Source organism: Panthera pardus, unplaced genomic scaffold, assembly GCF_024362965.1.
Source record: "Panthera pardus isolate Hobbes unplaced genomic scaffold, ASM2436296v1 HiC_scaffold_2, whole genome shotgun sequence".
Taxonomy (NCBI): Eukaryota; Metazoa; Chordata; class Mammalia; order Carnivora; family Felidae; genus Panthera; species Panthera pardus.
This window is the reverse complement of record NW_026526765.1, coordinates 703754-726371: the sequence shown is the minus strand read 5'-3', so window position 1 is coordinate 726371 and position 22618 is coordinate 703754. Positions and strand designations below refer to the sequence as shown.

At 64.0% G+C, this 22618-nt stretch overlaps 1 protein-coding gene across 2 annotated transcripts in view; it reads left to right on the top strand.

Moving 5' to 3' along the window:
- Nucleotides 1-3311: 3311 nt before the first annotated feature.
- SLC12A7 (solute carrier family 12 member 7) overlaps nucleotides 3312-22618 on the top strand; it is a 76064-nt gene continuing 56757 nt past the window's right edge. For both annotated transcript variants that reach the window (XM_053906841.1, XM_019438285.2), the window contains exon 1: nucleotides 3312-3516. In XM_053906841.1, the coding sequence (XP_053762816.1) occupies nucleotides 3327-3516 (190 nt within the window). In that variant the 5' untranslated portion in view covers nucleotides 3312-3326. The remainder of the gene's footprint in view (nucleotides 3517-22618) is intronic.

Sequence of the window (22618 nt, the reverse complement as noted above, 5' to 3'; positions counted from 1 at the left end):
TAGGGACTGTCCTTGAGACGAGCGCAGGGTGCTGTACGGAAGTGACCGATGACTACTGTGCACCAAGAAGGGGTAACACCGTAGGTTAATGGGACTCGAATGTTTGAGGAAGGGTTTATCCAGGAACAGCAGGAAACTACGGCTCAGGACTTGCCAGCTGGAGCGAGATGGGACGCGAGTCTGACCGACAAGGGGGAGCACCTTTATTTTGGGGGGGGGGGGGGTGGGAGGAGCCGTTTTCTGGAGAAAAGCGGAGCTCAGGTGTCCTCGGATTCCCGTCGGCCGCTTTCCTGGAGGAGACGTCGTGGACGCCTTCCCCCGGCCGGGCCAGCGACTGTGCCGATGCTGGGACCTGGCTGGCTGCCCGCCTCGCCTCCCGGTCTCCAGGCTCCGCTTCCGTTCATTTTCATCAGCGGAATATTTACAGGGGAGACTCTCTGATGGCTGAGGTTCTGTTCAAAATGATGCAGGCTGGGGGTGGACGGGAAGGGTTGGCGCCTGAGCTGCGGGGGGACGGGCATCAGATCAGGCTGTCCACTTGGCTCACGCTCAGGCCCCTGCGACAAAGGTGCAGAGGAAGGCCTGGAGCGGCTCCTTCTCACTGTGGTGGCTTGTGGCACGTGGCCCAGACCCCTCGCTGCACAGGCCCGGCCTGCCCAGCGTGGACCATCAGCCACGGCCCGGGACTGCACGGCTCAGCTGGGTCGGGGACGCGGCTGCTGGGCCTGGGCCCGACCAGCCTGCGTGGCTGGGCCCCTGGGCCCCACGTGTGGCCCCGTCTGTGCTCATGGTTAGCGTGGGGCCCAGGGTCGGGCTGGGGGAACGGGCAGGCGGGGCCTCATACCAGCCCTGGCTCTCGGGGGCCCTGGGGCAGCGAAGTTACTTGTATAGGTCGGGTGCCTTTTCAACCAAAGCATAAATGTATTGGGGTGAAACTTCCCCCAAATAACTCAAGTGTTCATCTTGGGCCAAAGTAGAATGGGCGGAAAGGGCCTAGAAAATATTGGCTGAGAACGGGTGGGGGAGGGGCAGGGCTGCGGTCCCCGTCTGTGCCGGAGAGCCGGGGTCTGTGGAGACCCCTCCCCTCGCCTGGACGGCCTCCAGAGCACCCACATGAGCCCAAGGAGGTTGTCCAGGAATGGGATGGGGTGGCCAGGTGTGCCCAGGTGTGCCTTCCAGGGTGAGGACTCAGGCCCCTGCCGTCCCCTCTGTGCCACGTGAGTGGTGGTGGGGGAAGTAAGGAGAGGGTGGGTGCCGAAAGGAGTTCTCAACATCCAAAACCTTGGATCTTTCTTTCCTCCTGTGCTCACGGTGCCCCTAATACCTAACCTTTCATTATTCCTCATTAACAGAGCCCCCCAGACCTCAGCAGGGACATTTCCCAGCCTGCTTCACGGGCAAATGTGGCCATATGACTAAGTTCTGGCTCTTGGGTCAAGCACAGGTACTGTGTGTGACTTCTGAGTTGTGTTCTTCTGAGTGGGGGCTAACTGCCCTTCTCCTGTCTCCTCCCTCTGCTGCTGGAATACAAATGTGATGGCTGGACCAGGAGCAGCTACCATGGGCCATGAGGCAAATGAGTAGAAATCACACGCAGCTGATCACTGGCCTTCTTTAAGCCGCTGCTCAGAGATCATCTGGATGCCCCATTTACAATATCACCTTTCTAGACCCTTTGTTTCTCCATCACAGCTCTGATCTCTGCCTCCCTTTCAGAATGTGTGCTTCAAAGTGGCAGGGATATTTGTTGAACAAATAAATGTACAAAACACGTTGAATAGGGGCACCTGAGTGGCTCAGCTGGCTAAGCATCCAACTTCGGCTCAGGTCGCCATCTCATTGGTCCCTGAGTCTGAGCCAGTGACCGGCTGCCTGTCTTCAGTGCAGACCCTGCGTGGGATCCTCTGTCTCCTTCTCTCTTGGCCCCTCCCCAACTCATGCGCGTGCTCTCTCAGAAATAAATAAACATTTTAAAAGAGACATTGAAAATTGTAAAGTGCTTTCCTGAAAGATGAAGTATTAACACAGTATTAATACAAAATTAACAGTATTAACACAAAATTAACCTGTGGCGGGTTGGCGCATTGCAGGCGCTCAGAAACACGCGGGCTAGTTTTCCCCACGTTTCCTGTCCACTGTTCCCAGGCCTCACCTCCGCCTCCTCCTCCTCAGCTCCGCTCCATCCCGGTAGGAGTCCTCGGCTGAGGCCAGCTGCCCCACCGAGACCGACCTCCCGGGCCAAGCGCTGAACACCCCAAGGGTCAGAGTCGGGGGGGATGGGGGCGGGGATGGGGGCATGCCAGGCCAGGGGGTCCCTCCCCGAGACCCTCAGTCCAGGATGCCTCCACCCTCGCCCACTCCAGGAAACTCTGGCCCTGGCCTCATTGTGAGTGGTCCCCGACGGCCCGTCTGCTTCTGGGGGTGGTCACCGTCCCAGACCAGAAGGAGACCTCCTGTGTTTCCCAGGCCCTGGCGCTGACCCCTGCGGCCTGGTTTGGGCGAGGGGTGTCTCCAGGGCCTTGCAGACAGACCCCCAAGGCTCTGCTGTTCTGAAGGGACATATTGGCTTGGAGATCAAGACTTCCGTGTCTCACGAAGCCAATGTGCCCCTTTCCCCGGTGACCGCGCCTGAAGCCCCCGCTCCTCCCTGTCCCTGCGGCCATCCCTCTCCGCTGCCCGCCAGGTCCCCTACTCCCGCGCCCCGGCAGCCTCCCGGGTCCCCGAGGGGGGGGCTCTACCCCTAGAGCCCGCCCCGCCCCCACCGCTGCCCCGACCCCGGCCCCACCCCCCTCCGCGCGCACCCGGGCCCCGCCCCCCCACCGCCCCGCCCCGCCCTCCCCTCGCGCACCCGGGCCCCGCCCCCACCCACCGCTCCGCCCCCGCCCTGCCCGCGCAGACCCGGGCCCCGCCCCCCCACGGCCCCGCCCCCGCCCTCCCCGCGCGGACCCAGGCCCCGCCCCCCCCACGGCCCCGCCCCCGCCCTCCTTGCGCGGACCAGGGCCCCGCCCCCCCACCCCGCCCCCGCCCTCCCTGCGCGGACCCGGACCCCCGCCCCCCCACCGCCCCGCCCCCGCCCTCTCCCCGCGGACCCGGGCCCCGCCCCCCCCCACCCCGCCCACGCCCTCCCCGCGCGGACCCGGACCCCGCCCCCCCACCGCCCCGCCCCCGCCCTCTCCCCGCGGACCCGGGCCCCGCCCCCCCACCGCCCCGTCCCGCCCTCCCCGCGCGGACCCGGGCCCCGCCCGCGGGCGCACTGGCGGGGCTCGAGTCCCTCAGCTTTGGCTGCGCCCGGGGACCAGGACGCTGGTGCTGGCGCTCGGGCCACCATGTCCCAACGATTCATGGTGACCCCCGCGGCGAGCAGGGCGGGGGACGCGGGGCCCAGGCCCGAGGGCGGCGGCAACCATCTCCCCAGCCCCCGCCGGGCCGCGGACCTCGACCCCGCAGCCGCCCCCGAGTCGCCGAGGGTTGACGCGCTTCCCATCCTGCGCTACTGCCGCGAGCCGAGCCGCTACGGTAGGTGCCGGCCCGCGGGGACGCCCACCGAGGGCGCCCGGCCACCTCGTCTGTGCGCCGGCCGGGGCTGCGGGAGCGCTGACGGAGCGCCGGCCTTGGGGACAGCCGCGGTGGCGGCGGCGTCAGCGCTGGGGTCGAGCTGGTGTGGCGCGTGCCCCGCGCGCTCCTCTGGGGACCGTGGCTGTGGCCCCGATGCCGCCTTTCTGCCCTGTCGTGCTCCCTGGAGGGCGATGTGCGTCCCTGGGGCCATTGTCGGGGCGGTGGGGGCGGGGGGTGAGCGGGGATTGACGGGTGATAGCTCCTGGCATCCTCTGACCTCGTTGCCTCCGGAGCGCGGAGCGTCCAGGGAAGTCACGTTGGAGTGTGGAGGCCGAGTTGGGGCGCCTGGAGAGCGCCAAGGAAATGCTGGGCCCCTCCTCGGAGTGAAGACGGCCCAGGGTCAGGGAGGCCTGGGTCAGAGCTGTGTTTCTAGAACCCCGCGGCCCTCTGGTCAGTCCCTAGGCTTGTGTCCTCTTCCCCGTGGGCCCCGCACTCCCTCGCCTTTAATCATCTAGCCCCTACCAGCGACTTTCCTTGGGTTTTGAGGGCGGTGCTGTGCCGGCATCGGGAAGTGCTAGCGAGCCCCCGGGCGGTCCCGGCTCGGCCGTCGGTGTGTTGCGGTGTACGTAGGGACAGGGCCCCTCCTGGCAGCCCACAGCCCTGGGGGGGGGAGGGGGCAGAGGGGGAGCACAGGCCTTGCCCTCCAGCCTCAGGCCACTCCTGGGGGCACCCAGCCCTGCTGGACTGCGCGGCCTCCACCTCTGGGCTGATGTCCCAACGACCTGTGGCTTCTCAGGTGCCCGGTCTGAGGTTTCCTGCAGGTCAACGGGGGTCCGTGGGCTTCGGGGCAGAAGGGCCTCGGTCGGGCCCCCAGCGGGGAGGATATTACGGGAGAGCCTGGCCTGCGCTCACGGTGAGGACCAGCTCCAAGCAGAGAGCGGAGATTTTAGATTCTTTCCCAGCCAGGCCTTTGTTGACTCGGGACCTTTAACGTTAGGATGAGACCTGAGCGGGCGGCCCTCGGGAGTGGCAGGCACTCCGTGTGCACACAGGTTGCAGATGCCCTCTCTCGAGACCGAGACCGAGACCCCCGAGCCCCTGGCGGTAGGACACGTGGTGGGCGCTGGGGTGTGTCTCCATCAGGGGTCGCCATGACACTTGTCACTCTGGTGGCCGCGGGTTCTCAGGTCCCGCTCCCTCCCCGTCAGCCTCTTAGCCCTGGGAGCCATTGTTTGGGCTCCTGCTGTGGGCCAGGCAGGGCCCTCCCCCACGGTTTCCCTGCTAACCAGGGAGCCCTCGGGAGCCCGGTCTTGTTTTCTCTGTGAGCAGTGACTCTGCTGTTGCTGTTCATCGGTTAGTAGGGGTCAGAGCTGCTAACTGTTTCTGGGGCCGCACTGTCCCTCTGTTCTGAGGGAAAAGGGAAATCGCTGTGACAGTTGAGGTCAGTAGAGACCGGGGGACCTGGGACAGCACGAGTGAGGAAAGAGCCCCCCACCCCCACCCCCCCAGCAGCGGCAGGCAGCCTGCGGTGTGGCCTCTGAGAAAGCCTGTTGTCCACTCCCCGCCCCGGGGAGACCCTGAGGCCCCGCCACGGTTTTCCCCACAGGAACTGGGGCCTTGGAGGCCGTGTGGCCGGAACATAGACTCCCAGTGGGCACCGTCCTGCGTGGAGCTATTCTGCCCAGCAGGGCCCAGGTCCCGCCACCCCGGGCAGGGACCTGGCCCCGGGTCAAACTGACCGTCCGGGTCCTCCCAGTACCTCACTGCCCCTTCTGGCCCCCTCTGCCCCTTGCCCTGGGTGGCCAGTATGCTGGCCGGTGCCCCTGGGGAGAGGGTCTGGTGCCAGACTTGCTCAGGTCACCTTGTCCCTCTGCCCTTCCTCGGGCGACTGATACTGTTACCCTCACGCTGACGCGGGAGAGGGCATTTCACCAGGGTCCTTGACGTGGTAGATGGCAGGCAGGGGGCTGTTTGGGGCCAGGGACACCCGTCTGACCTTAGAATTGGCCCTCACACACCTACCCCTCTTCCTGTGGGTCAGACCTCCCCCCTCCCCCCACCTGGGGGCTGAGCCACCCCCTCCACCCCCTAGGACCACCTCAGCCCTCAGGTGCAACGGTTCTGAGCTCTGGTCCCCGGCTGACGGCTGACGCTGGGTCCACAATCGGGCTCCAGCGGTGTGCGGCACCGTTGGGATCAAAGAATGGTGTGCTGTGCCCTCCCCGGGGCGGGGGGGGGGAACAAAAGACCGATTATCTGACGCTGCCCATGACAATGTGCACTGAGCATAAAAAGCAACTCGGGTTTTCTGGTGCACCTTTGCAGGCGGGCGCTGGTCCTGAGTTGCCCTCCCACTTCTTGTGACCCAGGGGAACTTTCTGACCCTTGGAGGGTGGCAGCCTCCAGGCTCAGAGGCTCCCCATCTGCGGCAGTAACCGTCGTGCCCCCTGGAGCCGGAGCAGGAACCCGCCAGGCTGAGCCTCCGACTTTGCCCTTAGACTGGCTCCCCTCCAGTGAGTTTGCCCTGGTGCACTTGTGCAGAACGGGCATGTCGGCGGGGTGTCCCTTCTCTCCGCCACGGGACAGGACAAAATCCCAGTCCTGGCGCCCCGTCCCTGTGCCCTGGGCTCAGCCAGCCTTTTCCCGGTACACCCCGGCTCGCCGAGTCTCCTTAGCCTTCTGCGGGCGGCAGGGCTTTGTGTTGGGGCGGGAGCTGGGGTGAGAGGCTTGCCGGCCCGCCCTTCCGGCCCGGCCGCACGGCTGTTCCAGGCACACCAGGCGGGAGAGTGTAACTGGGCAGTGACAGGGCCGCGGTACCAGAAGGTGAGGTGGCCGAATTAGGGCTGTGCCCCTGTTCCCGGGAAAGCTGTGGTGCCAGCTCCTGGCGCAGTTCCTTTCTGGGATCGCACAGCGGCCCCACATCCAGAATGGAGACCCCGAGGCCATGGGACACCGCCCACAGCCGGAAGGGCAGGGAGACAGGGAGAGAGTGTTGGCCAGCAAAGTTGGCCTCGGGGAGGCACAGCCACTGGCCTGCCCCTCCAACCTAGGGCCACACTCCTCGGAGCTCAGCCTGGCTCCCCAGAGGCCAGACTCCCGTCAGCCACCTCCCTGTCTCCGGTCTGGACCGGCTTGCAGGTCTGGGGCCATCAGACAAAGGCCTGACCATGAGAGTCTCTGGAGAGGTCATCCCGCCCCACCCCTCACCTCTGTGGGCTGCCCTGAGCCAGTGCTCCTGGGGGCGGGGGGGTGGGGGTGGCCGGCAGCCCAGGGCTTCCCCGAGTCAGGCGGACCCTCGCCCTAGCGTTTGCCCTCGGAGCCGGCAGAGGCCCGTTTCCCCCCGCGGCAAAGCTGACCTCTCTGTTTCTCTGAAGCTGATGTTGGGCGTTAGAGTCCTGCAGAGCCTCGGAAGGACAGCTGCAGGGTGTCGTGTGCGTTTGTGCATCTGCATATGTGTGTTGTGTGCCTGTGTCTGTGTCTGCGTCTGTGTGTTTTGGCTCTTTCTTGCTCAGGAGGAGGTGAGGGTTTGACCGCCCAGCCTTACAAGGGCTCCGGGCGGAGCCGCGGGACGAGGCCGGGAGTGTGCTCGGCACGCTGCTGGCCCAGCCTCTGCCAGGTGCTGGTCCCAGACACCGCTGTCCCCAGGGAACAGGATCCCCAGGCCACCCTCTGGGCTGGGCCCTCTGCCCGGTCCGTGGACCCCAGGAGAGCACACCTCCACACCCCCACACCCCAACCCCAGACGGCGCGTCTACACTTGGTGCAACTTCACAACTGGGTCATGGGTTTCTGCTCCAGGGATGTTTCAGGGGAAAGTCCCATTTCCCTGGCTGAACTTTCTCGTCGGGAAGGAGGCCTGGCGATGCCCTCAGCTGCCGGGGAGGGCAGGCTGAGCCGGAGCCCAGGGCGAGGGCTGCCTAGCTCTGGTGTCAGAGAACCCGCCACCCGCTGGGCACACTCTGTTTTCTCTTTACTTAAATATTTCATGGCGCGCGGCCGTCGCGTAGACCCGGGAGCCGCCTCCAGCTCTCAGGGAGCAGAGCTGCCCAGAGCACGCTCGGCTTTGTCACTGGCCAGAGAATTCTCACCTTGGTGGTTTCTCAGGGCACGTCGTCACTTCCCTCCTTTGCTACTTATGCCCAGTTTGGCTTCTCCGTGGGGTGGTGTCGTGGATTTGGAGACACCAATTCTCTTTAAACATCAAAAATTACATGATGGGGCGCCTGGGGGGCTCAGTCGGATTAGGCGTCTGGCTCTTGGTTTCAGCTCTGGTCACGATCTTATGGTTTGTGAAGTCGAGCCCCATGTCGGGCTCTGTGCAGACAGCACGGAGCCTGCTTGGGACTCTCTCTCTCCGTCTCTCTCTGCCCCTCCCCTGCTCACTCTCTCTGTCTGTCTCTCAAAATAAATAAATAAACATTTTGAAAAAAAATTACATGATAAGTCTGTATTCAGTTAGCCACTATGCACACTGAAGTCTGTGTTCAGTTAACCCACTAGGGGGCTGTGCAGGCAGGCCCAGGACCCCGGTGGGAGCCCCCATTCTGCCCAGGACCGCCCTGTGCACAGGGCCTTCCCCGGGCGCCCAGCTGCTCTGCCCTCGCCTCCCCTCCCACCCAGGCCTGTCCCCGTGAGCAGGGGCTCCGCCGTGCAAACGTGGGCTCGGGCTGGGGGTTCCACAAGTGGGTCCAGGGATGTTGGCTACTATACAAATATGTAGGGAGGGGGTGGCAAAAGGCAAGAGGCAGCTACAAGCACAGGGTTAAAACATGCAAACATGCGTCAAAGGACACTATCCAAAGCACCCATAGAACGGGAGGAAATGTTTGCAGACGGTGTATCTGATGAGGGATTAATATCCAGAATATATGAAGAACTCTCACAACTAACAACAGCAAAGAGCAGTTTAAACAATGAGGAGAAGCCTTGAACGGACTTTATAAGAATGTCCAGTAAGCACATGGAAAGAACGCTCAACATCACCGATCGTTAAGGACATCAAAATCAAAATCACAAAAAGGTGCCGCCTCGCGCCCATTTGAATGGCTGTGATACAAAAGAGAAAGAAGCAGGTGTTGGCGAGGCCGTGAGAAATCAGAACGCTGGACGCCGCCGGTGGGGACCGAGACCATGCACCTGCTGTACAGTGTGGCGATTCCTCAAAACACTAAACAGAGTGACCGTGTGGCGCAGGGATCCCACTCCTGGCCACGCACCCGGAGCGTCTGAAAGCAGAGACTTGGACAGGTTCGTACGCCCAGGTTCACGGCAGACAAAAACGTGGAAACAGCCCAGATGTCTTGTCGAGGGAACAATGGGTGAGGAAGACACCGTCCCTCCACGCACAGGACTATTTGCAGCCTTGAGAAGGAGGGACATCCTGGCACCTGCTACCACAGGGATGGACGTGGGGGACGGTGCCCTGGGAGCTGAGACACGTGACTGTCCACATGGGAGGTCCCAGGAGGAGTCCCAGGAGGGCCGGACGGGTGGGGGCGCCAGGCTCCAGGAGGGGCTGGAGAGAGAGTGTTTCACGGGGACAGAGTTCAGGAAGAGGGGCCGCCGGGGAGATGGCTGCCCAGCAGCTGAACCGTAAAGACCATGGCTGCAAGTTTTAAGCTTCATGTTATGTATATTTTACCACAGCAAAAAAAAAAACACCTATGAAAAAAGCAAACCGGAGAGGAGGGTGAGAGGAAACCAAATTCATCCCCTCCCCCACCCTCCCCTTGCAGAGACAGGGGCTCCGGATTTCCGAGGAGAGGGGGAGGAGGCCTGAGAGGCAGCTTTGATTAAATCAATTCTCGCCAGCCAGCTCTCCCAGGGGTGAGCCCATTCTCATCTAAATTACTCTCTGCAAGGTGTGACCTCAGGACTTTGGCAGGAGATATTTTTGTGCAGGGACCTTCCTGTTTCAAGCAGCACCCAGGAGAGTTTGGCTTGCTGCCCTGTGGGGAGGAGCTGTGGGCCCAGGACGACCCCCCCCCCCCCAACTCCCATACTGCCCTGCCCCCAGCCCGCTCCTCCAGGGACCAAGCAGGAGCCCTGGGCCCCGACCACCCAGTGGGGAAGCCCCCCCCCACCACCCCGGACACATGGGGGACAGCACTCTTGGCCACGAGGCCCACAGCCCCTCGCCCTGCTATCTTGAATGCCCCGAAGCAGGAGGCCGAGTTCTCTAGTTCTCCTCTGAAGGAAGGGCGGGTGCAGGGCACCGGGTGGTCTGCCTTTGGCTCCGCTTGGGTGGCCTGTCCTTAGAAATGGGGACAGCGGCTGCTGCCTGCACTTTCCCCTTCCAGATGCAGCACTTACTGGTTTTTGCCTCAGAGTTGGCCTTGCTGGGGATCAGGGACCCAGCTTCCTGCCCCTGGAGGAGCCTGAGACCCCCCCACACACACACAGGAGGCAGGCAGCCCCCCCAGATGGCCCCCTGGGTTGTCGTGCTGTGTCTCAGCCACAGGCAGGGCGTGCGGGTGTGTGTGCATACTTGTGTGCGGTGCGCGTGTGTGCAGGTGTGCATGCATGCAGGTGTGTATGCCCGAGTGTATGCGGGCATGTGTGCGGGGGTGTGTGCACGTGTGTGGGTGTGTGTGCACATGTGAGGTCTCTCCTGCCTGCAGGGCGGGCGGCAGAGCTTTGCCTCCTGGTGGAGACTCCTGCATGATGCCATCACGAGCCGGGCAGACGTGGCCCCCAGTCCTCCCTGGGCACAGGGAGCCCGAGCCCTCCTTCCTGCAGCCGCCCCAGGCCTGGTGCCACCCCCAGTGGGCCGAGTGGGCGCTTCAGGGCATCAAGTGCTCTGAAAAGTTCCCTAAAAACTGTGGTGGAGCCGTGATGCTCACTATAGGCACCTGGGGAAATGTGGAAACTTCCATAGTTGGGGCCCACAGAGAAGTGGAACCAACAGGATGTGTGTATAGAGAGAAAGACGGGGATTTATTTTGACGAATTGGATTGTTCATGCAGCTGTGCCTTGGTGAGTCTGAAATCTTCAGGGTGGACAGCAGGCAGGAGACCCAAGGAAGGGCTGTCGTGCCCACAGGCCGTCTGCTGGCAGGAGTCCTTCCTGCCTGGGGAGGTCAGCTTTGGTTCTATGTAGGCCTTTGACTGATTAGACGAGGCCCACCCACGTCTGGAGGCAGGGGGACCGCTTTACTCAAAGCTCCCCCCTTTCAGTGTTAATCTCATCCAAAAAGCATCTTCACAGAAACACCCAGAATAATGCGTGACCTAATAATCTGGGCACTGTGGCCCAGGCAAGTTGAGACATCGAATGAACCATCACAATAATGGAAAGAAAAAGGCCTCAGAAATAGTCACTATGAAAAAGCTTCTTCCAGGCCGCCTCTGTGTGTCTGTGTGCACACGCACGTGCACGCACACGGGGATGAATCGTGGTGCACATGCTCTTTCAAACTTTGTCTCTTAACGGAAATGATTTTCGGAGCAAAAGTGCCTTCGTTCTCTGGCCCTGAGTGTTGAAGGAAGCCCTTATAAAGCCCCCAGGACACAAAACTTGAACAACCAGGCTTCCAGCCTCGGCAAGTCCTCAGCAAAAGGCTACACGTTTATTTACCAGTCCTGTTACGCGCTCTGGGTCCGTGCTCCGAGCCGTGGCCCAGAGCTGGTGGCTCGCTCCTCTGTCATGCTTGTGGCCGACGCTGGTGTCACGGGGTCAGTTTCCAGTGGTTGGACACGTGCTTCACGAGCTTCGGAGGCTCTGCTGGGATTCGGGGACTCGGAGAGGAGACAGCGTGGCTGCGTGGCCGCTCCGGAAAGGAGGGAAGGGCTGGGGGGGGGGTGGGCGGTTGGAGGCAAGGGCCTGTTTTTCCTGTTCACGCAGATGGTCGCTTCAGAAGAGCACGGCAGCCACCCGCTGTGTCCCGTCCGTCCTGTTTCCCGCCCCCCTCCCCTGACCTGCACACACACTGGACCACTGGACGGCAAGCTGCTGTGCTTGACGGACCTCCCTGGACGTCGTTCTGCGGGTGCCCGCGGGCAGTCTGTCTGCCCCTCGCCCCGTGGTTGGGCTGTACCCTCTTCTATCTGTGGTTGGATTCGGGGGACGGTGCAGGTGGGACGGCCTGGCTGGAGACTATTTAGAGTCCGGATTGGAATGGGGGACGCGGGGGTTTCACTCGGTGGGGCCAGGTGGCTGGGGGTGCCCCGGAGCATGACCAGGCGCCTCCCTCAGGTCGCTCCACTCCCCTCGACTCCCCTCGGTGGGACCGGCGGGTCCTTTCAGACACGCTCTGTGAGGACAGTGTGCACGGAGCCTGGCCGCACTGCCTGAGCTCAGGGAGCAGGTTCAGGGCACTGTAGGCGGAAAAGCGGGACTGGGAGTGGGGGAGGACCCCAGAGAAAATCAACGGAGACCCAACATTTCTCCTGTTTTCGTTTGAGAAGAATGCCACGGAATGTTCTGGAGCTCCAGAGGCTCCCCTTCCTGGGCTGTGGAGGACTCTGCCTTCCAGGAGGTGCTTTCCCTGGGGCACGGCTGTCACACACGGGCTCTCTCCCGACTGCACGCCCCCGCGTCTGGCACAGGACGGGGCCTCCCTCTGCCCCTTCACGGCCTTGCCAAGCACGCGCACGGGACGCAGCGCCACGCCGAGGCGGGGACGGGCCGAGTGGAGTCCCTCTTATTGTCCTCCTGCCCACCTGCTTTTGTGTGTTCCGAGCTCTGCACGCGTGGCCCAACGAGCAGAAGCCACCAGAAGAGCGGATGGGGGAGGAGGGGGTTGGGGAGCGTGTGGAGGCCCCTCCCGGCCGGGGGTCCACTGCTGGGGTTTTGTATTCTGGGCAGCGAGCTCAGGGAGGGGAACAGAGGAGAGGAAGGGAGGAGGGCGGGGACAGCGGGAGGCAGACGGTGATCTCCCTCCCCCGGTTGGGGCCACGCCTGCCCGGGGAGCTTGCGGGGAGCTTGCGGCGGCCGCGTGAGGGGCCCGTCCTCGTCCTCGGTGGCCGGCAGGGCCCAGGGGCGGGCGGGACGGGTGAGGCCGAGTGGCGTGACTGTGGCCACATGGTGCGGGGAATGGCGGTCTCTCCAGGGTAACAGCGGCCGGCGACTCCTGTGTGCCTCTGACCCAGCTCTCGGAGCCTCCTGAAAGTGTCCACGGTAACGGTGCCCGAGACAAAACAGCTCGTTTCTCTCTCCCCGTGTGGTGCCCGAGAGCCATTCACTCGTCCGTCATTCTTTCCCACCTTCGCTCCTTCCGCCCACCCTCGTGCCCCGTCCTCGGTCCGAGCTACCCGACAGGCCGCGGGCTCCCCGATGGCAGCCACCGGCCACAGGTGGCCGTGGACATGTGGACTGTGGTTGGGGCCCACCTAAGAGCTGGATTTAAATTATTTAAATCTTTAACTAATTTGAACTTAAACTTAACCAACCACACGTGCTGAGTGGCCGTGGCCACTGGGCGCGGAGGGCCCGGCCCAGCAGGACACGGACCAGACCCACAGCTCCAGAGCGTCTGCTCCGGGATTCAGACGATGGAGCAGGGAGGCGGGGCGGCGTTGGGGCTGAACTGTGTCTCCACAAAATCCTCTAGCACGTGACCGCACTCGGAGAGGGTCCTTGAAGAGGAGGTTAACAGAGCCTTCCGCACGCCGAGGACACCGGCCTCAGGGGAAAGCGCCTTGCCCACGCCCGGCTCTCGGACTCTCAGCCGGTGTGCTGTCTACACCGCCAGCCTGTGCAGCCTGTGTCAGCTCAGCCTCCTTGGTGCCCCCAGCGGCTCCCCTGAGCAGTCTCCCCGTTGTGGTCCATCGCGAGGGCACCGAGCCACAGCCAGCACAGGGACCCTGCGCCCTCCCTGGCCAGGGGCTCCTGGACTGCCTCACCTGGACCGAGGCACACGCCTGTCCCTGCAGCCGCCTCCCTGTGGCTCTCCTGCCCCTCCCCCGCAGGCCACCTGAGCCCTCCCCAGGGCCCCGGGCTCCTCCTCGCTGCCTGTTGTTGCTTGGAGACCCGAGTGTCCCCGTCCCCCTGGACTAGAGACAGAGTGGGGTGGCCGGCTGTGTTGCTGTGTCAGGCTTCCCTTGGGGGCTGCTGGAGGGGCTTGAGGGGAGCAGGTGACGCCACCAGGCCTGGGGCTGTTCCTGAGGGTCCTGGGGATGCAGACCAGTGGTTAGGGTCGCCCCCAAGAGACTGCAGGGACACCCCCCACTGAGCCACCGGGAGGGAAAAAGCAGCTAAGATCAGGGGCTGCCTCCTGAGGAGAACGGCCTGTATGAGCTCACACAGGCTTGTGGCTCCCACCCCTGGGTGGGGGCTGTAGGGTCCTGTGGGTCTGGCTGCCCCCACCGTGGCCCGCAGGAAGTATGAACCTGCTCGCACCCACACAGCTATATGCAGGGTTCCTTCCCACCCGTGGATCCAACCTGGGCCGAGTGACCGCCCTGAGATCCCCAGCCCAGTGTAGATGTGGGCTTGGAGTCCTCCCAGCTGAGAACTGTGCTTCTCGGGGGTCTCGTGAGGGTGGTTCCTGGGGGGGTGCTGACCCATGCAGGGAGGAGCGAGCCCCTCGGCCGACACCCCCCTGGGCCTGTCCCGTGCCTTTGGTGCACTGAGACTCAAGGCTGTTCTGGGAGGCAGAGGGGCGGGCTGGTGGATTCTAGCACGTTCCAGCACGCTTAGCACCTGAGGCCGGTCTTCTCAGCTGATCACTTCTGGGACCGGTGGCCTGAGTCACACGCAGCAGAACTGTGCTTTAGGGACGTGGAGAAAGCACTCTGGAAACCTCACCGCCCCCTCCCCCTGAGTGTTCGGAGGGCCAGCATGAGGTGTGCCCTCGGACAGCGGGGCAGAAGGAACTCACAGAACCACGTAGAATGACGCTGCCCTGGGGAAAAGCAGGCTTGCTGCTGGGGTGTGTGTGGGGGGGTGACGGGGTTGTAGAAACGGCTGTCCAAGGGGTCAAGCAGGCCATGCTGTGGAGCCCCCTTTCCTCTGCGCCCACCCATCGGGACCACTTCTCTGAGATGAGCCACTCTCCTGGGTGGGCCAGGCCTCACTGCCTCTGCCCGCTCACAGCTCGGGGAGGGGACCTCCTGAGAACGAGGCTGCCTTCCCGCCCTGTCCACCCCCACCCCGTGCTGCCCTTGGCCCCCGCTTTGTGTGTGGGCCCACGCGTCACGGTCCCGGGGGATGGTGCCGTCACCAGCCCGGCTCCCCTCCACGGGGGACTTGCCAGGCCCCCGCGAAGGCCGGGGAAAGCACTCCTTCCCTCCTCCTGCCCGGGGCCCGGCCCACAAGGGTGAGGGTGAAGCCTGGCTTGTGGGGCCGTTGGGGGTCCCAGGATGCACCTGTTGCTGGCCTGAGCCCCTCCACCCCCGGCAGCCCTTCCAAGCTCAGGACCTCAGCTGTCCCCCTTTGAAAGGCCAGATGGTAGGTCGGGGTCCATAGGGACAGAGCACGGTTGGTCTCCTGCCCCGAAGCTGCTCCCTGCGGACACGTGTTTTATGACCGTGGCAGAAAGCCATGCGTTTTGGGTGAGTTAGTGGCAAGCAGACAGCCACCGGGGGGCCTGCCAGCCTGTCCCACTGTCCGAGATGGTCCCACTGTGTGCCGAAGGCCACAGAGAAGCTTTGGGGTCTGCCCCTCCTGGAGCCCGCTCCCTGGGAACCAGAAACTTCCAAGTTTGGACCTTATCTTGTGTTGGTTTTGAGGCTAGCAGGGGGGCTGAATGATGGCCCCCAAAGGATACGTCTGCGTCCTAGGCCCTGGTGCCTGTGAATGGGCCTGGTTGGGAAAAGCGTCTCTGCAACGTGATTGAGTTAAGGATGTGGAAGTGAAGAGGTCATCCTGGGTTCTCTGGTGGCCTGAGTCCATAACCACTGTCCTTACAAGAGACACAGAGGAAGACACAGGCACGCACAGGAGAGACCACGTGAGGAGGAGGCAGAGGTTGGAGGGCCAGGCCCCGAGGGAGAGGCAGGAGGGACCCCCACCCCCACCCCGGGGCCTCCAGAGGGAGCACAGCTCTGTGACCCCTGGCTGTGGGACGTGTGGCTCCAGAGCCCTGAGAGCAGGCTCCCCTGTGTTGGACCCCGTATGTGGCTGGGTTCCAGCAGCCGCGGGGTGCTCGTCCTGTCAGGGGTGCCAGAGGGGTGGGCTGGTTCGCCTGGGAGCCATTTCTGGAGAGGGTGGGGCGCAGGAGGAGGTGCAGAAGCTCGGCGTGCCCCGCTCAGGTGGCATCGTTGTGGCTGGTGCCCTGTAGCTGCCGGCTGCTCCTGGCGCGGGGCTCAGCCCCGCCGTCCGCATCTACAGGGGCGGGTAGCCCCCAGCCCCGCCCGGGCCGAGCACCGCGGACCACCTGCTCCAGGGCTTCCCGGGGCCTTGTCCAGCCGCCGTCCCTGGAGGGAGAGGCTGGACCCCAGCAGGGAGGGGACAGCTGTGTCCCACAGCGAGTGGATGACGGACGGAGCAGGGCCGAGGGGTGCTGGAGGGGCCGGCGAGGCTGGGACCTGACCCGACACCCAGGAAGCTCTGGGTCAGATGCTGTGTCTGCAGCCACCGGTGTGGTGCCGCCGGCCGGCCGCCGTCCCCCCCCCTCCCCGGGGAGAGCCGCATCCGCCGCCTGCTCACACGGACCCCACGGGACGGCCCCGTGGGCTTCCTCGCGGAAGCCACGAGGGCAGCCCCAGCCGACGTGCTCCGAGCGCGAGCCCGCGGAGCTGAGCCTGTTTGCGCATCAGCTTTTGCGGAGGCGGAAGCGGAAGCGAGCGGCCTCCTCCGGCCCGCGCGCACTCCGGGCCACCCGCTGTCTTATCCCGGGGTCCCTGGGGCTTGGCTCCTGTTCGGAAACATGCTTTCCTCGAAGTGCAGTCGTGGCGGTAAGACCCAGCAGGGGTGAGGCTCCCGGTTGGGACGGCGGGGTTCGGAGCGTGCGGCAGTAAGACGGGACGCAGCCCCGAGGGCCGTGCCGCGGACTACCCCGTTTCCGTGCCTTCGTGCGCACGACACCGTCCAGAGCGTGTGTGCGGGCTCCCGCAGGAGGGCACACGCGCTCCGCGCCTCTTTCGCTGCGTCTGGGGACGCGGGCAGCTGTGGGGTCAGTGCGCCGGCGCACATGTGAGCTGCCGCGTGCCTTTCCCTTCTTGTCGGGCTGACGGGGCGGGGGAGCCCGGACTCGGGGCCGAGAGCTCAGGGCGCGGCCCTGGAACCAGGCAGCCCCGCGCGCCCCCTGCGCCAGGGACTTGGTCCCCGCCGCCCACGGCACACGGGCGTCTGGGGAGGCGTCGCACACCTGCGAGGAGCTCCCGGTCCACTTTGCAGACCGTGGCACCCCTGTGGCAGGACAGCGTGGGCGGGGACGGGCGGCAGGCGGGCTGAGGAGCCCGGACAGGGCCCGTGACAAGAGCGCGGTGACAGGGGGCGGGGGCTGGGGCCGGCGTCCCCCTGGGGTCAGCGGGTCCGGGCCACAGGGTCAGGCGCGGGCCGTCGTCACGGGGAGAAGGAAGCTGGGGCTTTTCCCCGGGAGTGACGCTCCACCCCAGGTTTTCTGTCCCCAACATGGTGACTGTCACCCAACCTGCACGAAGGACGTGTGATTTAGCGGCAGTGGGAGACGGCCCGGCAGAATCCGTTCCGTGGTCTCGCCTGCTGAGCAGCCGGGTGCTGGGGGGCAGGCCTGGGGCGGATCTCGGCGCGGGGTGCCACGTCCCCTCAGCCTTGTGAGTTCAGATGACGCGCTGCAGCAAGGAGCAAGCAGGCAGGGCCTTGAGTGCAAAGGTCACTTTCCGGAAAGGTGCCCTAAGCTGCCCAGATGTCCAGCCCAAAGGCGACAGTGCAAAGGCCCTGGGGCAGTGGCAAATTCAAGATGGGGCCTTGGACATGAAAAAGACATGGGGCGGGCACTGGCAGAGGGAGCTGTGGTGACGGGGTGGGCGCATCACTGATCTGGCAGACACGCCCAGGCAGGCAGGGGACTGGCAGAGTGTCACAGCGGAAGGGTGGGGGCTGGCAGGGGTGGGGGCGGCGCTGCGGATGCAGGGACGGCAGGGATGAGGAAACTGCCTCCTGTGTGGTTGGTTAGGGGGTCGAGCTGGCTTTCCGTGGCCAGTTCTGGGTTGCATGCGCAGCGGTCACCGGTCAAGTCTTGACCGTCTGGACCTGTGGCGCCAAGGCCGTGGGCAGGGTCCCGTCATCCTGTCCTGTGCCCTGAGGCTGCATGGGGAGCAGGCTCCGGGTCACCCCTGGACTCGGACCTCTGTTTGCCTGTTTGTGTTCAGATTTCCACGAGGAGGACAGCCCGTGAAGTGGAGGCAGGATGTGCTTGAAGGGGTGGAGACCCCAGGGGAAGGAGCGACCTCGAGGTGACCAGTGAACAGCTGCTGGCCGCGCACCACGGGGCCCGTTCGTGATGGTCCTGGAGAAGTACCTTCCGCAAGAGCAAAGGCCCTGGGGTCACCCGTGCAGGGCACGGCTTGCAGGAGGCTCCCAGCGGGGACAGCACACTGGCTTGCTCTCTCGCTCTGCTCTCCATTTGGGGGCTTCCTCGTGCCCACCCCCGGCGCCGGCTGGGCCGGAAAACACGCAGACAAGGCTGGGCAGGCTTCTTTTGCCGTCTGGGCCCCGATGGCCCCTCTGCCTCGGGTCGCTGGCCTTCTCGTGCTGGGAGGGGGTTCCGTCCTGAGGACGGGTCCTTGGACGCTGAGTCACGGGCTGTGCGGCGGGCGCTGCACCCCCTCCGTCCTGTGCGGTGCCCAGGCCTACCCTGGAAACACGTGGCTGGGGCACCCTCGCCTTTCTGGCAGGAGATCGTGTGGGCTGTAAGAAATGATGAAAACATGCACGTGACTACTTGCTCCTGCCTAATTCCCTCCTTGGGGGCAGAGTCCCCAGGGAGCACTGGAAAAATCTCACACGCCCTGGGAGAGGCAGGCTGGCAGGGACCCTGAAGCCACCGCAGCGCAGAGGGGTCGCGGCCGGCTTTGTCGGCCCGCACCCCCACCTCACGCCGCGAGCGTGGGATGGCCAGACCCAGCGGCCGGCAGGGCAGTGTGCCCGTGACGCTTCAGTGTCAGGTAAACACAAGCAACACGAGGAAGGCTCCTCACCAAAATAAAAGTCAGCATGTATCTGAAACTCCAGTTTGACTGGGCACCCTGTGTGTATCTCACGACCCCCATCTGGGGGTCCTTTGACCACGGGGTCCTGGAGGGAAGGAGGCTGGGACCACACTTAGCGGAAGCACCCTGAACGAGCTGAGGTGTGGGGGGGATGTTGGAACAGCCTCAGCCCAGTGAGTGGGGGTGCGGGGGGCGGGGTGCTCACCGCAGAGGGAAGACCATCTACGCAGGTGGTTGGGGGACTTCCGGTGTCCCTCTCGGGGGTCGGGTCCTGGGGGTGACACTGCCCACCTCCCTGTGCCGCCAGGCACATCCTCGACAAGGAGCTGGTTGAGACACCAGGGCGGACCTCCCACCGCTCACCAGGAGCGGGCTTTCGAGGCCTGGGGAGGGACGGGTCACGTAGGGCGCCCAACACAGAGCGGAAGGGGAGATCCTGTGCCTGGCCGCCTCTGCTGCCCTCACGGCCTGTGGTGACCGCCCACAAGGGGGCCGTGCAGGGCTGTGTGTATCTGTTGAGTCTCCAGAACCTTCTGCGTGTGGTGCCGGCACCTGGCTCTCCGGTGCGGGCTCCCACACGAGCTGGCAGCTTCTGGACAGACAGGGTCTGCTGGGCTGGAGGGCAGCGTCCAGGCCCCTCGGGCGAGTAACAGGGCGGCCAGTAGGGGGCGGACAAGGACCTTGGGAGCCGCAGGCCGTGGGGTCAAAGTCAGACTCACTCCCACCTCGAGCTCTGATGGAGGCCTGTTTTTTGGTGAGGCAGCCTCGTCCTTGGCTTACCTCTGAGACCTCGTCCACATGCCAGGCCCTACTTGTTCCCTGGCTGCTGTTGGATCCTGCCGGGAGGCCAGGGGCTGGAGGAGGAGTTCCGGAAAGTTCCAGCCCAGCCTCAGGGCCCTGACTCCCACCCGGTCCCGTCCTCCTGCCCTCCCCCAGCTCCCACTGGGGAGTCAGGGGCGTCTCCCCCACCCCAGTGTCCTAGGCCCCTGCAGCCCCCAGGCGGGGCTCCCCGTCAGTCCAAGCTGTCCCTGAGGCTGCAGCGGCCCTTCGGAGAGGCGTGCCCTGCTCAGGACACTCCCGAGGGACCTGCCCCAGGGACCCCGCCTCAGGCCGGAGCAAGGGCTGGGGCCTCTGAAGATTCTGAAGGGTTCAGGAGCTGCCCAAAGTGGCTGCCTCAGTGGGGTCCAGGGGGACAGTCACCGCCGCAGCTAAGACTCGAGTTAACCAGGTATGTGCAGTTTTAGGTGATTTTCCATGTACTTTCTCAACCACATCCAGAAATAAAGTCTTGGAGGTGGTATCAAGGACTTGGTGGGTTTGCTCACTCCCCTCTTTAGGGGAGAGTGGGGGTGTGTGCAGGGCAGTCCCCTCCCTGGACACCTGACCCCAGCCCTGAGGGCTTGGCGCCCAGGACCTGGGGGACCAGAGGACAGCAGGGCGGCAGGGGACTTCCCACCTCCGACACAGTGCGTCTTCCCCTTTCGAATCCCCAGGTCTGGGCATGGCCGTCTGGCAGCTCCTGGAAGCTGAGCTCCAAGGGGCCTCTGGGCACCACTCCAGCCAGAACCTTCTGCTGTCTCCTTTGGTCACGCCTGTCACACCCGCCAGGGCCCAGGCTGCTGCTTCCCCCAGGACTCCCAGGTGCTCTCAGGGTTCTTCCTGTGGGGCTTGGAGGCCCTGGCCAAGCCCCTGGTTGAGGCCAGTGGGACCCGGGGGGCCCTGCGGCCGGTGTGTCCTGCTCTGGTGGGGGCCTGTGCTCCCCAGGAGGGGCTGGAGGGCAGAGGGGGAAGCCCTGGGAGTTTCTGGGGTCTCGGGCTGGCCCTGTATGGTCCCCTGGTGACTCTCTTGGTGGCCTGGGGCAGGGTGTCATCAATGTGCCCTGGCTTTCACCGTGCTGGAGGCACTGCTCAGCCCGGCAGCCCTCTCCACTCTCAGACTTGCTTAGCTGAAACTACACAGACTTGTAGAATTTAGCCTTTAATTGTGGCAAAATAGGGGCACTCGGGTGGCTCTGTCGGTCAAGCGTCGGGCTCTTATTTCAGCCCCGGGCACGATCTCACAGTGCGTGGGATCGAGCCCCGCATCGGGCTCTGTGCGGACAATGTGGGGCCTGCTTGGGATCCCTTCTCTCCTTCTCTCTCTGCCCCTCCCCTGCTCGTTCTCTCTCTCTTTCTCAAAATAAATAAAAATAAACTTAAAAGAAATAATTGTGGCGAAACGTACAAAACACAAAAATTTCCGAGCATCTACACTGAGTGCAGCCGACCCACCGGCCATCACGTCACCCTCCCAAACCGGAGCTCTGTCCCCAGGAAACACGCCCTCCCTGCCCTGTCTGACCTCCAGGCCTCGGGGGCCCTGGGGGGAGCCGAATGGGTGCTCTTGGACGCCTTCCTTGTCTTTACCGTGGTTTTACCACTGCGCTGGAGACTTGGCCTGGCCTGTCTCCTGTCTTCCTGCGAGCTGCCCGCCGCCCCACGCCCTCCTGTGCCTGCCCTTGGCCATCCAGAAACGCCCCGGACACGTTCGGCAGCCACTGGCTGGCTCCCACTTGGCGTCTGCATCTCGGTGGCCCCCTCCCCGCCTTGCCGTCCCTCTGGCTCCCCTCCTGCACGCAGAGGCTGGGGCTGCTCCCAGGACGCGGGGGTCCGGCTCCCCTGCCCCTCAAATGATACCCACCCCGCCCGTCGGCTGGTGTGGCACACGGCCACGGAGTCTCGCCGTGCTGTGTTTGCTCGGACGGAGGTGTTTGAGTTCCAAACACCTGCAGCCCCACCTGGTGCCGCCTGGGCGGGTCCAAGCGGGTGCAGGGGCTCTGCCTCTCGGAGCCACGAGGCACGGCTTTCCCTGAAGCAGTGAGGGGCCCATGTGGCTACCACACCCACCCTGTGCCCCAGGGATGGACGCAGGGGCGGCACCATGGCCTGGTGGTGGCTGTGGGAGGCTCCTTGGGAGGGTGCCCTGACATCTAGAAGACATGGCTGTACCTCAGGAAGGGCAGAGCCCTGGGTGGACACACACGTGCTCTCACACACACACACACACACACACACACACACACACACACACATCCATGCACTTCACGGGGACTGATGGGAACCAGGGAGACTGCCTCCTGCCTCCCCCCTCCTGCCTCCCACCTCCCACCTCCCACCTCCCACCACTGGTGGGACCAATCTTGGGTAGCCAAGCTCATTGGTTAGCAAATACTCATTGAGCACCGTTGGGTGCTGTGTTGGGTGATGGAGGACAAGACACATTTCCTGCATCTGAGAAGGGTAATTCTAGAACCTTCCATCAACAGGGTGAGGAGGAAAGAAACCAGTGTCCAGAAGATGTGCCTCAGGATATCAGGAGACTTGATGGCCCGGGACCAGCCCAAGGTCCTGGCCTCCCAGACTAGCTGACTGGCTGGTAGGTCTGGTGCTTGTTTACGTTAACTTTGTTTCTCAGCGAGAGGTGGTGTTGGGTCTCCGGGCACCTGCCCGGTTCTGCGTGAGAGCTGTGTTGTCGTTCGGGTCCTGTTTCTTGTGCTGTGGACAATAAAGACTTTATCTAAGCGACTGGGGCTAAGTGACCTTGATTCACTGGACTCTGGATTGACGCCCGCTTCCTGCCCAGGCGGGACTGGTTGGCACGGGGCGGTGTCCCAGCCACGCCCCTTCTGCCCTCCACCGCCGCCCCTAGTCCTTCTGGTGGACACCCGCGTGTTTAAGTCAACTTGCACCGACTTGTGATGCGAGGAGTCAGAAATGCACAATTCCTCCTTGTGCTTCTTCCTGAGCGGCCGGGAGGTGATGAAACCTCCTCCGGAGTGAAGACAGGACGCCGTGTCCCTGCAGCTAGGGGCACGTTGACGCGTTTGCCGGCCGTGGCACGTCTCTTCGTGGCTCCCCCGTGCAGGTCCTCGATGACCAACGTTGATTCGATAAACGAGCCAGGCAATATTGCTTTTTTTAACTATCTGCGAAAGTTGAATATAGTTGCT